Source organism: Hyperolius riggenbachi, chromosome 8, assembly GCF_040937935.1.
Source record: "Hyperolius riggenbachi isolate aHypRig1 chromosome 8, aHypRig1.pri, whole genome shotgun sequence".
Taxonomy (NCBI): Eukaryota; Metazoa; Chordata; class Amphibia; order Anura; family Hyperoliidae; genus Hyperolius; species Hyperolius riggenbachi.
In genome coordinates, this window is record NC_090653.1 from 177,040,284 (window position 1) to 177,053,213 (window position 12,930).

The window sequence follows — 12,930 nt, forward strand, 5'->3', positions numbered from 1 at the left end:
AACGCTGCCCCATTACGATTATTTGGCACCTATGGGGGGGGGCCCATCCAAATATTCGCAGGGGGGCCCAGTGATTTCTAGTTACGCCCCTGTTATAGTCCGAAAAATACGGTAATTGTCTATAGCAAGTGCGAGGCCTTCCCGTCTGTTATCTCCAGATGTCCGATTTAGATTATACAATTTAGAGGTAATAGAGTAAAACTCTCTGAACCCCTGAGCAATCGATTCACTTCTAGCATCCACGATCTGTGCCACATACGTTTTTTTGTTGTTGCTGTCTTAGGGCCCTGGCTAGCAGTTTCCCCGGTTTATTGCCTTGCATAAAGAAGACATGTCTACATCTATGTGCCGCCTGTTTGCATTGTCTTGTAGGAGGGCAATGAGTTTTTTCCTAGCATCTAGTAGAAGGATCAAGTTGTTTTGTAATGTGGTTTATTTCTGCGTTCAAGAACTCTGATCTCTTCCAATAGTCTAACTATAGCCTCTGATCTTTCCTTTCTCCATTTGGTACCCAGTTTAATCAATGTCCCCCTGAGGACACATTTGTGGGATTCCCATAGGATTGGGAGTGACACATCTCCTGTATCATTTAGTCGGAAGTACTCGTTAATATGTTGAGCTAGCTCTTCTGAGATTTGACTATCCTGGAGTAAGGAATTCTCCATGTAAAGGGTTTGCCTCTTGTTTACGGCGTTCAAGGAGGCAGTGACCGGCGCGTGGTCAGAGTATGAGATTATTCCGATATCTGACTGTATATGCTCAGATAGCAAATTGTGGGAGAACAGGATATAATCGATACGTGAGTAGGCCTTATGTACTGGAACATAGAATGAATAGTCTTTTTCCGTGGGATGTGTCACTCTCCAAACGTCCACCAGCTGTCTCTCATGGAGAGCTCTCTTTACTTTATTAATTTTAGAGTAGGATAGCACAGATTTACCCTGGGAAGTATCTGGGGATGGGTTGAGAGGCATGTTTAGGTCTCCGCCCAGGATGACACTGCCCTCAGCAAACGAGTCTAGTTCCAGAAGAGTTTTTACAATAAATGTGTCCTGATCCTGATTAGGGGCATAAATGGAGCCCAGAGTGCATTTTTGAACATTGATCAAACATTTAAGGAACACATATCTGCCGTTGGGATCTAATCAGTTTTCCTAATTTAGAAATTGTTATATCTCTGCTAATGAGGATCGCAGTCCCTTTTGATTTTGTATCTGGGGAATTGCTAGTATGGCAGATAGGAAAATTTCTGTTAATTTGGGGGCATCCTTGCCTAAAAAGCGCGTCTCCTGGACAAAGACAATCTGCGCTTTCTGCTTCCTCAGGTCTCTCAACAAGATTCTTTTCTTTTCGGGAATATTCAAGCCCTTGGAGTTGACCGATACCACTTTCATGAGTGCCCTAACTTAATAGTAGGGAGAACCAAGAGGCGACACGCCACGCCTGTGTAACCACCTGTCTGTACAGGAAGTTTATGGCCTTTTCGTGAATTGGGCCATTCGGACAAGATCTTCCAGTGGAAGAAGTATAGTATACCAACCATCACCACAACATGGTAATAGGTTAGTTCGCATACCCTACGTGGGATCGAAGAAGCCATTAGTCGTGAGAGAAGCACTACCTCCATTAGAGCCCTCCCCGCCAACCCAGCCCACATTTATTGTGCAAAAAGTTTGTGCAGCTTTTTCAACAGACTTCAAACTTTAATAAGAACAACATCAGTTGCGTGCATAACATTTAACCTGCTATATTTCAAACATTCCCCTTAAAATCTCCTTGATCCACTTAGCTTATGCCCATGCAATGTATAGTCGTCTGCCAAACAAAGTATATACATTTAGAGACTTCCCAATGTCTTTCAGCCAATACATACATGTAGTCTGTGGTAGCGTGCTTCAGTATAGGCATCTCATATGTGTAAGGAGCTAAGAGCACAGTCTGTGTAGCATATAAGAAAGTTCCCTCTATTTCTAGAATGTACCCTCTCTGGTCTTTCCCCCTTCTCCACCTCACCTCGACTTTGTATATATGTTTAGATCCTTTCTCTCCCACATTCAGCCCATCCTCCCCGATTTCCTATAGCACAAAGCCCCCGTCTGTGTCTCTCTCCCTTAATCATTTTAACATACTACGGGATCTTCAAGCAGTGTGCCATCTGTCCCCCATCTCCCGAATAACAGGTCTTCAGCAACAAATGTCAGGGCAGTATTAGAGACACAGGATGTGGCAGTTTCAGGCGACGAACTACCGCAAAAGTACTCATCTCGAATATAGTCCGCCTTCCCATGTAGAAAGGAGTTGTACTCCATAAGTACGCTTCGCACAGCTCTGACTCACATGATAGAAGGACGCTGCATTACTGATAAAGGGACCTCCGCAGTCACCCGTTCCGCTTGCCCAAACGGCAAGGATCAAGTACAATAACTCCTAGGGGCTGTGGCTAGTTTTGTGGGATAGTTAGTAGAGCTAAGAAGTTCAGGGCGGGAAAACAGGAGCAGGATCCATTCGGTAATGGCATGAGGGGTTAAAATCTCCATATTCAGGGCTTAACTCAGATCAATTCCAAGGATTAAGCCTCAAGAGTAAAACAAGAAAGGGGAGATATAACACCGCAGACAGAGTCATCTCCTTTGCCTATCCCCCAATTTTGATTTACGCTCCCTCTTTGGGAGCCCCAAAAACAGTTTCTATAGTTGCCATTCTGGCAAATCAACTACTGGGATCTCTAGGGTTTTAAAGAGGTCTAAGGAATAGGTCTTACCATCTCTGGTGCTGTGGAGCTGGAAGGGGAATCCCCACTTATAAGCGGCACCTTTGTCTTGTAGTGCTTTCAGGAGTGGTTGGAGTGCTCTGCGCTGGGCCAGTGTGCTTGGGGCCAAATCTTGGAAAAGCATCAGGTGGTGTCCTTCGTACACAATATTCTCCATCTTTCTTGCCGCTTGCATTATAGCATCTTTTGTGGTGAAGTAATGAAGTCGGCAAATGACGTCCCGTGGTGGCTCATCCGCAGCTGGTTGTGGTCGTAACGCTCTATGGATGCGGTCGAACTTCAGTTTATCTGCCGGCTGCTGTAATATTCCATTGAAGATGGCAGAGACCGTAGCGTTAAGTTGTTGTGGCGTGATCTCTTCAGGAAGACCTCTCATCCTAATATTACAGCATCTGCTGCGATTCTGGAGGTCTTCTAGTCCTGTGCGCAGCATTGCATTAGTGGCTAGCTGCTGGGTCTCTTGTGCCTGTAGTTTAGTCAGGTCAGCTTTCATCTCGGCTGTTGCTGCCTCCAGAGCTGCTATTCTGCCTCCATGGTCTGTCACCTCTTCCTGCAAGCCCTGCAGTTCGGCTCTCGTGGCCTCTGTGATGCGATCAGCCAGATCCGACAGGTTGTCTTTTGTGGGGAGACTATGGAGATAGTCCATAATCTCATTCAAGGCTCTGGATGTGGCTGCAAGTTCTTCAGTCTCTGAAGCGGCCTTTGCAGGGGAAGACGTTGCGGCGGCCATCTTGGCTGGAGTCTGCGTTGCCTTGTTCTTCTTCAGAAACTTGGTAAGCGGTTGTTGTGTCGATTTTTGCGGTGTCCCAAGCTCTCATGCCTTTTTAGTACGTCTGGACATACTATCCTGATGAAGTTCAGGTCGGTCAGCTGCCCTGATCAGTGTATTTGGGCTGAATTAGAGGAGCTCCTTCTGCCTCTACTCCGCCATGGCAAGCTCCGCCCCTTCAACTCAACAACTTGAACAAGCAGCTTTCTTTCTCCCCAAAGCCTCTGGGCAGAGCTCTGCTCCCTCCTGGGTGTAGGAACACTCTGAGCTACTTCCTGGTCAGGCTAGCTCATCTTTATTCAATAGCATGACCACACCCTGCTCAAGGTAATACCTGGGACTGGGCCAGGTGGCCAGGGAACCCACCCACTCTTCCTCTGACCAGCTCCAGTACCCTTCAGCCAGCTCTTAAAAGAGCCCAAATCACAGATCCAACTGCATTTTTTTCCCCTTGAGCTTTATTTTGCAAGATACCTGAAACAAGGTGCGACAGACACCATCCATCACCATTTTTTGCAAAACCAGTGACACCCTGTCACTATACACACACACACACAGGTTTGCAAAAGTATTCAGCCCCCTCGAAAACCAGTGACACCCTGTCACATATCCCCCCTCTGTTCAACCCCGTGGACACTGTTTGCAACCATGCAATGTGTCCTTGACAGTGCATCCACATTCCCCTGCAATTTTTCTTGCACGATGGTGAAAGAGAAGTTCTGATGGGACAGGAACCACCTGGTAACCCTAGCATTTCTTTCCTTCGCCTGCGACATCCAAGTCAGGGGTGAGTGATCCGTGACAAGCCTGAAGTGTCGACCCAGCAAACTGTATCGCAGAGACTCCAATGCCTACTTAATTGCCAGACATTCTCGCTCTACGATACTATAGTTTTTTTCTGCAGGCATCAGCTTCCGGCTTTGATAAACCACTGGGTGCTTCTCACCCCTGACGACCTGTGACAGGACGGCCCCCAACCCAACACTTGAGGCATCCGTTTGTACCACAAAAGGCCTTTCAAAATTTGGGGCCACCAAAATGGGTTGTTGACATAAGGCTACCTTCAGGTTTTGAAAAGCCCTATCCGCTTCAGAATTCCATTTCACCATAACAGACTCCTTTCCCCTTTGTCAGGTCCAACAAGGGGCTGCTATAGTAGCAAAGTTTGGGGAGAAGACTAGCTGGGAAGCACACGCACCGATATGCGCACATCCCCGCTTTAGTTACGGAGCTCTGCTCCTTAAAAAGCCATCTGTTTACAGCGTTGCAATCTATGCGCAGCGCTGTTTGGGGACAGCTTTTCCACTAAGTGGCCCACAATGTGAGGGGGGGAGAGGGGGGGGGGGGTTAAAAAAAAAAAACACAAAGATCGCAGCAGCTATCAGATGCCACCAACAAAAAGCTCTGTTGGTGGCAAGAAAAGAAAGTAAAATACATTTGTGTGCCAAGTTGTATGGCTCTGCAGCGAGCTGTTAAAGCTGCAGAGCACTGAATTGTAAAAAATAACCTGGTCACTGGGGTGTGTAAGCCTGTGGTCCAGCGGTATAAAACCCTGACAATCAATGAAAACAGGTTTTCCTACTTTTTATATGCCATACGGTTATCATATTTGCTTTTGTGCATAAGTATTCATTTAGAAATTATACACTCCCAAAATACACTTTTTTTTGCTCTGAGAGCTGACCTTGCATTTTATTTATAACTGTTTTATTCATCTTCTAACGTAAGCAGAAAGGCTTTCTGATTGTCTGACTGTTTTGAGAGCCTGCAGTGTCAGAGAAGTGTTTGTTTAAATTCCTCACTTGATACAATTAAATACAAGATAACATTATCTACAGTTCGGATGCGTCCAGCTTTGCTGGCAGGAAACTTCTAATTCCTGTGTGTAACCCTTTGAATGCTGTTCTATTTAAAAAAATGCTGGTTGTATATAATATGCTGTAAATAATCTATTAGAGCAAAGAAGAAATGCTTGGTTTAATTCCGCTTTAGGGCTCGTTCCCACTATCGCGAATCCGCATGCGTCCAACGCATGCGGATTCGCACATGTAATGCAAGTGGATGGGCCTGTTTCCCCTGTAGCGTTGTTGAGGTGCGTTTTTTTCAGCGGTAAAAAAAATGCACAAACTAGTCAACGAATTCGCCTGCGAGTGGAATGCATGCGAATCGCCGCTAATGTATTTAATAGGGAAAACGCATGCGGCTTTGTCATGCGGATTTCCCCGCGATTTCGCATGCTTTGCTATGGAGCGTTACTCTGGCAGTGACGTGGTTAAAATCGCCTGGCTCCTTGCCATGCGAAATCGCGGCTAAATCCGCATGCAGAAACGCAGCCGCATGCGATTTCTTCTGCGGTGGAATCCAGGCGATTCCGCACCGCTACAGTGGAAACAAGCCCTGAAAGAGAGTCTGACGCGAGAATAAATCTCGCTTCAGAGCTCATAGTTAGCAGGGGCATGTGTGCCCCTGCTAAACCGCCGCTATATGGGGGTCCCTTCACCCCCAAATCCCCTCGGTGCAGCGGGGGAGCGCTTCCTGGTTGGGGCAGTGCTAACCGCCGCAGCCCTGCCCCACGCGCGTCTGTCAGCGTGCATCTCAGCCTCTCCCCCACCCCTCTTAGTCTTCCTTCACTGAGAGGGGCGGGGGAGAGGCGGCGATGCGCCGCTGATAGACGCGACTGGAGGCAGGGCTGCAGCCCTGCCTCCAGGAACGACCAAGTCTGCGACCAAGTCTTGCGGGGGTGGGTTTGGGGGTGAAGGGACCCCCGTTTAGCTGCGCAATAGCGGCAGTTTAGCAGGGGCACACATGCCCCTGCTAACTATGAGCTCTGAAGCGAGATTTATTCTCGCTTCAGAGTCTCTTTAAGTGGTTAAGAACTAGATGAGTATCAGTTATCATTCGAGAAAAAAAAATGTATAATAAAGTGTGGGAAATCAGTTACCTGCAGACAGACCGATCAGAAGCATTAACATCCATCCAGAAAAGGCATCACTAACACTGTGCAAAAGAGCCCATGTGGATTCTTTACTTTTACTTAGGATCTGAAGGGTAAAAGAAAAAAAAATGTATGTGCTTCATTTCACGCTGTTACTGCATTGCATTAAATATATTAAAAACTACTGTGAACATGTAGCACAACTACAACATATTTCTGTTGAAGCTATTACACAGAAATTCATTTTCTAATTCAGTAATGTGCCACATATAGGGCACATAGAACACATGACACAATATTGTCAGAAACACTTGATCTGCTGCATGCTTGTTCAGGGTCTATGGCTGAAAGTATTAAAGGATCAGCAGGTCAGCCAGGCAACTGGTATTGCTTAACAATAAATAAATATGGCAACCTCCATGTAACTCACCTCGGGTTCATTTTAATTAGCCTCTGACCAAGCTGTGCCTTCCTGAATACAGTCCGAAAACACATGAACCCTGAATGAAAACCTTATGCATTTCCTCACCTCGTTTCTTCCCTATTCCTGTAGATTTAAGCTCATTAGGGCAGGGCTCTCTCCTTTTTGTGTCTTGTAAAATGCTACAGATTTTGTTAATCACTGTACATGTCACCATTTCTAGCATACCGTCTACTATTTTTGTATTTTGTACCAATGTCTGTATTGTATTGTCTGTATATTGTGCACCCTTATTTGCTTGTACCATTGTACTGAATATGGCACTATATAAATTATTAATAACAACCACAACATCAATCATAATTATATAACAATGCCTACCTCTCTGTGTCGATCTCTGTCTCTGGACTTCTCTCGAACCCAGTCAATAGTGTTGAAGTCTTCATAAGTTCCTACCCCTGGTACATCCAGAAAGTCCATTACATTTGGCCCATAAACTCCATTCCCATTATATGAAGGAAAGCCTGCAGAAAGACGCAGTTATTACAAACAAGTTCTACAAATGTAATTTTTAACTTTGGAAGTTGCCTTTTTGTTTAGGGCAGCAGTTTTAAAATACATTGGAACCTTGACTTGCGAGCATAATTTGCTCCAGAAACATGCTTGTAATCCAAAGCACTCTTATTGCAAGGCTGATTTCCCCATAAGAATTAATGGAAATTGATGATTCCTTTCACTGTACAAGTAAAATAAACCTGCACTTTTATAGAAAAGAATTGTGGCTGGTGGAAAGGAGAGGATGAGTGTTCTTATATAGTAAGACTCACTATAATTGCTATTTGTTGGCTCACCTCAACTTCCTTTTTGTGCATTTAACAAAGAATTTATACAATGACAGCGGCGTTTGTCTCTTTTTGATGATTTCACAGAAATGTGACATTCAGTCCCTACACTCAGATTAAGTACAAACCTTCAGTGTCAAAGAAAGAAGAACCGTCTCAGCTGTGATGACGTGACACACATATATGCACTTATTTTTCACCGTTTCCCTACAATTTGTTTTATAATCCAGATTAGAGGAGGAGGAGGGCAGAGGGACAATGATCAGTATACGACAGAGTGGCTTCAAATGATCGAAGAGGGTTGAAAATAACGTTTTGATTGGTGCAATTTTTTGAGTCAAACTCGTAAAAATGACAAAATGTAAAATTTGTCATGTATAAAATAGTCACCATTGATAGCTTATTTACAGGGATAGAAGTTCTAAGTCCACAAATAAGAAATAATAAACTAATCAAAAAAAAAAACAAAAGAAAAAAAAAAGTAATTTGTGGTGCTGCAATAAAAGTTGTCATCTTATTTTAAAAATACATATTTGACTGTGACCGCATATCCGTGGCACAAGTAGGAATAGTAGATTAGATGCATACTTGTGAATTAATTTGATAGGTTATTAAACTAAGGGTTTTGATTACGGATTAAGTTATACAGTAGTATTATACCTATGCACTCCCTGCAGAACTGTAGTAAATACACTGAGAATGTTGTCCACATTGAAAGCAGAGATGTTGTCTATCACCTAAATTAGTTTGTGCATGAGGAATGTGTAGTAGGAGGAAGGATTCCTGAATTTTCCTGCAGAGTTAGGGCCTGTACACTGCTGCGCTTTTAAAAATTACATGCGCTTTTTAAATCGCAAAGGTCTTTTGAAAAATCATGAAAATCGATAAGACCTGTACACACTGGTGCAATGTGATTTTTCTGTTCTCATGAAGGCTTTGCGATTTAAAAATTACATGCGCTTTTAAAACGCAGCGCAAGCGCAGCAGTGTGTACAGGCCCTAAGGGTCAGTGCACACCTAAAGCGTTATCGTAATCGCAAACGCTCAGTGCATTTACAAGTGATTTTTCAGATGCCTAGCAATTTTCTAATCATGCCTAGTGATTTTTGGAGCTTTTTTTTTTTTTTTGGTTACAGTAGAGCTGGAACTGAAAAGCTTCTATAAAAACGCTTGTAAAATTGCTCTGTTCTAGCGTTTTTCAGAGCGATTTTCCACTTAACATTGAGGCTACTTTCACAGTGGGACGTTGCGTTTTGATGCAACGTTAAAGTCGCAACGCAAACTAACAACGCAACGTCCCAAAAATGGCACAACGCAACTATATGTCCGGTTATCGTCGCATACAGGCAATGAAAAGTATGCTTCCAGGTAATTACTGAGCATGTGCAAACAGTCCACCACAGTAAACGTGTATAACGCACAGCATGCAGCACTTTCTATTAATGCTACACGTTACAAACGCAACGTGTGCACTGTGAATGTTGCACAGACTTCATATTGCTGTGCGTTAGTCCACGTGAAAACTTTTTCTAACATGCGACTTTAACGTCGCACTGTGAAAGAGGCCTGAAGTTGAATCACCTCAGAAAAGTGCAGAAATGCTGCAGGACCTGCGTTTGTGTTTGGGAGAAAAATCACATCGCTCTGGTGTGATCCATCCCATTCAAATTAGCCAGGTGCTATTCAAAGCGCTAGCGTATTTAAAGGGAACCCGAGGTAAGAGGTATATGGAGGCTGCCATATTGGTTTCCTTTTAACTACATAACGACCGCATCACGCCAATGGGTGTGACCGGCGGCAGCCCCAAGACTGCCTAACGCCAATTGGCGTCAAGTCCTGGGTTTTGCAGGAGATCGTGCGCGCATCTTCGCTTGGAATGCAGAGCTCCGCCTTCAGTCCCTCAGCAGCGCTCGCCACTCGGAGACTGTTAGACAGCAAAACCGCCGTCTAGTTAGTACAGCGCTGCGATCTACAGCAGCGCTGTACTGGGGACAGCCGTGTGACACGGCTGTCCCCCTGGGGGACACAGGAACGATCGGCAGTGATAGGCTGAAGCCCATCACAGCTGATTGCTGCGATAGGCAGACGGGGGGAGAGGGAGGGGAATTAAAATCAAAAAAGAAATTTAACAAAAAAAAAAACAAACAAAAAAAAAAAGAAATAAACAAACATCTGGGGGGTGATCTGACCCCACCAACAGAAAGCTCTGTTGATGGGGAGAAAAGGGGGGGGGGTGGTATCACTTGTGTGCGCCGAGTTGTGCGGCCCTGCAGCGAGCCCTTAAAACTGCAGTGGCCTGATTAGGAAAAAATAGCCTGGTCACTAGGGGGATTTAACACCATGGTCCTCAAGTGGTTAAACAATACTACTTGCCTGGCAGCTCTGCTGGTCTTTCCCTATGCTTACATCTCATCACACGTGGGTAATGTCCTGCCCACTTTACCCCATAGGACCAAAGATATAAATTTAGCTGTCGGCTCCACCCCCCCAATTCTTATTTGGTCCTCGATTCACCTTGCCCCTGGGACCTTGTTTTTTCTGCTCTGCCTTTAAGGTATACATTTTTTATTTTTTTTTTTACATTTTACACTCCTACGGCTGTTTTCCTGCAGCAGTCGACTGGGTGCCTCTGCCAGTGAAGCCCGATTAGGCTATAAATTGGCCAAAAGGGTCTCCCCAATCGCTGCTTGGTCTGCAGGGGGGTCGCTATCTGCAAGGGCTAAAAGATATAAATTATCTAGCATGGCCAGCAGTAAGCAATATAAGTGCGCATGCTAAAGGAATTACATTTACATAGCAAAGGGCTATGTTTTAGCAGCAAGTCCTTTCTCCTCTTCTTTCCTGCTAATGGAGCGCGCTGGGACTCCGGCGTGCGTTCCATCCATCTTCCGGCTCAGTGCAGGGCCATTTTGCGATGAGCCGACTCAGAACAGCGGTGGGCGGAAATTACTTCACCGCACTGTACTCGTGGATGAGCCGGCTCTTGTCAAAGGGCAGAGCGTGTGTGTGGAGATTCGCCGCCGGCTCTGTGTAGTGTATGAGCCAGCTCATGTCAGTGCAGAGTGAGTGGGCGGAGAGTCGCCACCGCTTTGTGTAAATTAAGCAGACTAATGTCAATTCAGGAGAAAAGAGCAGATGTGACATCATCGCTCTGTTTAAATAGCCAGCGCGTCCTTCAGTCTCTTGCTGACTGTCAAGCAAGCAAGATGGAGGTTCACAGCGCTGCTGGAGCAGATAGTCAGCCTACAGGCAGTACGTTTGTGGGTTGTCAGTGTAAACTTTTTTTTTACTTAAATACTTATTTCTTCTTTTGACTTCTATCTTACAGCTAATTTGGCTGTCCCTTTGGACTCTGCTGCTGCATCCCAAACAGACTAGCATCGGGCTACCAGGTAGGGGTGGTTAAGGTAGGTTCTTGCCCGCAACTACAGAGCGCTTATTTATATGGGCTTTTTGACTTCAGCCCTAGAAAGCACTTGAATAAGAGTTCAAGATAGAGATCTCGGTCCAGAAGGAGAAGCTCTTCATCACGCCGCAAGCATAAGAAATCTAGAAGCAGATCTCCTAGGAAACGCAGTTCAAAATCTCACCATTCTAAGGACTGTTGGGCATGCGGAAATGAGACCATGCCAGGAAAAAAGGTCTGCAGATCATGCTTCAAAGAACTTGCTACTGAACAGGAGCAAACTCCAATGGATGTTTCTGAACTCATCAAGCAGGCGGTACAGGATTCGATGAAAGACTATGTGGCTTCTTTACCGTCTCAACAGTCAACTTCTGCGGAAAACCTTCAACCCTTGGCTACTGAAGAGACTGAGCACATAGCTGGTGGATTCGACTTTGCTCTAGTGGAACAGTTTGTCCGAGCGGTCCAGGAGGCAGTAGAATGGGAAGATTTTGAGTATGAGAATCAAACAGACAGCGAAAAAGCAAACATACGCATTTAACTAAAAAGGTTTACACCTTTCCCACTCATGGATAAGATTGCGGAAGTTATGGATGAGTGGTCTATACTGGCGAAAAGACCACCGTTGCACAACAGATTATCCAAGCTATACCCTATGCATGAGGAGGACTGTAAAAAGCTGGATAATCCACCTATAGTTGATGCATCTGTAATGCGCTTAGCTCACCCAGTCACCCTGCCTAAGAATAACTCTTTTGCAGATGTGATGGACAGGAAGAAGGATTCTGAGCTTAATGAGAACCCGAGGCGGGGTTATCACAACAAAATCCCCATACAGAGGCTGGCTCTGCCTATCGAGCCCAGCCTCTGTTGCTAATCAGACCCCATAAATCACAGCCGCGCTGTGCGGCTCTGTTTACCTTCCTAACGTCAGTCTCGGCGCTCCCCCCGCCTCCTGCAGAGCTCCGGTCCCCGCCCGCGTCCCTTCCCTTCAATCAGCGTGGAGGGTAGGGACGTGGGCGGGGATCGGAGTGATACAGGAGGCGGGGGAGAGCGGTGACTGACGTTAGGAAGCTAAACACAGCCGCTGCTGACACGCTGCGTGTCGACAGCGCGGCTGAGATTTATGGGGTCTGGCTGAGTGCAAGGGAGGCGTTTAGGGGGGATCTGATTAGCAACAGAGGCTGGGCTCGATAGGCAGAGCCAGCCTCTGTATGGGGATTTTGTTGTGAGAACCCCACCTCTTCTCACAAAGTGGACCCAAATTAAATATACAAGATTTCAGAAATAAAATCTATTTTCTAAATTATAATAAATAGCAGCCTTTTTTCATCTGCACGATGACAAATATAGAATATTTTACATTTATTGGAGGAACCCCTCCCTTTCTTTCATATTGCCGGGACAGAATCCGGCAAACTGGTGGAGTAGGTGGTGTCCAGCAAAGGAGGAATTGCTAATGGCTGCCACCTGTGTAACCCTAAAGTAGAAGAGAAATCGAGAGCCCAATATGGTGCAGTATGTCAAAATTGATTGGATAAATGAAACAGTGAGATGGTAATACTCACAAACACGGGTTACCACCTAGGTAACCACTCATTAGGCAGGTGAGGAGATTAGACCTGTCCTCACTCAGGATTAAGAAGTCGCTCTCTGTAGATAGGAAGAAAGGGGGTAGATCACCCCTCCACCTGGGGTGGACTCAAATATATTGGTAGGTGAACAGAGGCGCCAGAAGGATAAAAAGTACATACATTTTTTTAAAAAATTGCTGGGAGGAAGTGGTG

At 45.4% G+C, this 12,930-nt stretch overlaps 1 protein-coding gene across 6 annotated transcripts in view; it reads right to left on the bottom strand.

The window, feature by feature from the left end:
- The window catches only part of LOC137527199 (H(+)/Cl(-) exchange transporter 5-like), a 397,265-nt gene that overhangs the window by 238,555 nt on the left and 145,780 nt on the right, over positions 1-12,930 (bottom strand). For all 6 annotated transcript variants that reach the window (XM_068247697.1, XM_068247696.1, XM_068247695.1 and 3 more), the window contains 2 exons: positions 7,277-7,419; positions 6,481-6,580 (listed from right to left, as the gene is read on the bottom strand). In XM_068247697.1, coding sequence (XP_068103798.1) covers positions 6,481-6,580; positions 7,277-7,419 — 243 coding nt within the window. The remainder of the gene's footprint in view (positions 1-6,480; positions 6,581-7,276; positions 7,420-12,930) is intronic.